The sequence below is a fragment of the Aplysia californica genome, unplaced genomic scaffold, assembly GCF_000002075.1.
Source record: "Aplysia californica isolate F4 #8 unplaced genomic scaffold, AplCal3.0 scaffold00433, whole genome shotgun sequence".
Taxonomy (NCBI): Eukaryota; Metazoa; Mollusca; class Gastropoda; order Aplysiida; family Aplysiidae; genus Aplysia; species Aplysia californica.
This window is the reverse complement of record NW_004797703.1, coordinates 133860-136292: the sequence shown is the minus strand read 5'-3', so window position 1 is coordinate 136292 and position 2433 is coordinate 133860. Positions and strand designations below refer to the sequence as shown.

The following is a 2433-nucleotide window of genomic DNA, read 5'->3' as shown; positions in this document are numbered from 1 at the left end:
AATATAAGAAAACGACAGGCAAATTTTTTCGGACACACAATGCGGAAAGAAGCATTAGAGAACATTGTAACAACAGGAAAGTTTGATGGAAAGAGAGGTAGAGGCAGACAGAGGGAAAAGATACTGGACAAGATGACAACATGGCTGGGAGCAGCAAGAACAACAGACATCATTGCTGCTTCGAAAGACAGATGGAAGTGGAGGTCCATGATCGCCCACGCCAGTCGGCAAGGCACCGGATGATGATGATGAGGTTTGAACAACTCACTGTTAAATGTTTAAGTGCTTATTTTGAGTCGAGACGTTGAATACTGATGCGACATCTTGATGGTTCCGTTTGATGCCTGTTTTGTTTGAAGAACTGTTGAAAGTTATAGTGCTAATTTTGAGTCGAACGCTTGAAGGCTGGGTTAGATAGTGTGCTCCATGTTGAATTGGAATTTTTTCAGAGTGCACGATCTTGGATATTTAAACCCAAGCCATTGAACTAAACTGATCTTTCTGCTTATTATTTTGAGTCCAGACCGTGAAGGCTGATATGACGTCATGGCGGTTTCGCTTGATGTTTGTTTGGCTGTAGTTGTGGTTGAAAACAATACATTATGATGGCCTAAGCCCCAAGTTTTAGATTGTTGTGCTGAAGGCATGCGGACAGCTTTTTACAGATGGTTGTGATTTATATGCACATGCATGCACACACACAAATGCACATACACACAAATGCACATAAACACTCACACATACACACACGCACACACACACACACACACACACACACACACACACACACAAACACGCACGCACACACGCACACACGCACACACACACATATACACTACAACACACAGCCTTCCACACGCTCAACAGAGCACAGCTAGGATAACTTCAACTCTCACTTTACCTTTGCAGGGGAAGAGTTACAGAGCATTAACCTCCCTTGTAAGGGAGTCACGTGTCCTAACTTTGGCGGCGAAGACTTCAGAGACCTGTATGTGACGACATCTGCAGCGTTAAGACTGCCAAATTGGCCGGAGAATCCCCCTGAGGCGGGCGCCATCTTTAAAGTGACGGGATTGCATGCTAAGGGGAAAGCACCCAACTTGTTCGCCGGATAGACAGTACGAGAGTTACTTACCTTGAAAGAAAAGACTGCCTTACACACTTGCCATAATCTATTATAGAAACGATAGAATGATATAACGGGAAGAAGTTAAAAACATTGATTCTTACTGGAGAAATATATTCGATGAAGATACTTAATTAATCCTTAAAAATAATAATAATAGTATTAGTTAATGTAAACTCTAGCAATTTACGATGATAGAAATAAAGACAAAATGTATTATAGACCTAACGTTTCAAGTTATACTGCAAGACCAGCAGACTTGTTCAATTATGGTTATACATAAATATTATTCTAGTCTCGAAAACAAGGGGCTGTATGAAAAACCTAACTTTAAAAAGTATGGCTTCTCGCCCCGGCTTTGCCGTAACTCAAAGTACACCGAAGTGTTCACTCGATTATTATGACAATCTATACAATATTACCTTTTTTAGAACAGTTTTTGTAGGTTTATTTGTATTCAGCCATTGTAGTTTTTATAAATAGATTGGCAAATATTTCTGTGAGGAATGCGAGGTTATGGAGCAGTTTGTGTATTTATATACCTCGGTTTGGCTATCTTCAGCCTTTCGATAGTGTAATTGAGCACGCCCCCATGTTTGAGCCCCACGAACCGCCCCTGGCGTGGTCGATCAAGGATTCGAAGGCTGTGGTCCTGCTGATAGGTCATAACATGTTGGCTACGTTATTGTGTTCAAAATATAAGAATATATTATATATTTAATATGCAACTGTTATGGCATTAGGTCAAATATAATGCATGACTTTTTCATCACGTTGAAGAGTATATTATACAACATATAACCTACTGTATGAACTATTATGATAATAAACTGCTGTATTTTATTTCACTACTGTGATTGCTTTTACCTTAATGATGATGCAAAGCTGTATTGAACGTTTTTATACGGATCCACACAGGTGTATATTCTCAGAAACACACAGAACCCCATCAGCTTGTTCAACCATCTTTTAAACTGATTGGTTGACGGGTGTTCTTGAGTGGTTTGCTCCTTCTTTTCTGTCTAATAATAATAATGTACCGTCCTTTATAGTACCATCTTCTACTTCTTTTCTTTGTAAGTTATTCTCTACTGGTAGGCTAACACTTCTGATCTTGGGTACTTAAATAACCTACTTGTGTTGCATGTACCACATAACAAAGCTCTTACTAAACCTAAACCTAAACCATCTATAAGTGGCAACAATTTTAATTCAAATTACACAAGCACTCTCTGTCTTTTTACCACGCAATACTAGATTCGTGACCTATTCGATCATCGTAAAACAAATAAAGAAAAAGATTAAAA

At 39.0% G+C, this 2433-nt stretch overlaps 1 protein-coding gene across 1 annotated transcript in view; it reads left to right on the top strand.

The window, feature by feature from the left end:
* Positions 1-1974, top strand: part of LOC101850665 (regucalcin) — a 15178-nt gene extending 13204 nt beyond the window's left edge. Inside the window, exon 7 of the mRNA XM_013086081.2 lies at positions 910-1974. Coding sequence (XP_012941535.1) covers positions 910-1115 — 206 coding nt within the window. The 3' untranslated portion in view covers positions 1116-1974. The remainder of the gene's footprint in view (positions 1-909) is intronic.
* Positions 1975-2433: the final 459 nt, after the last annotated feature.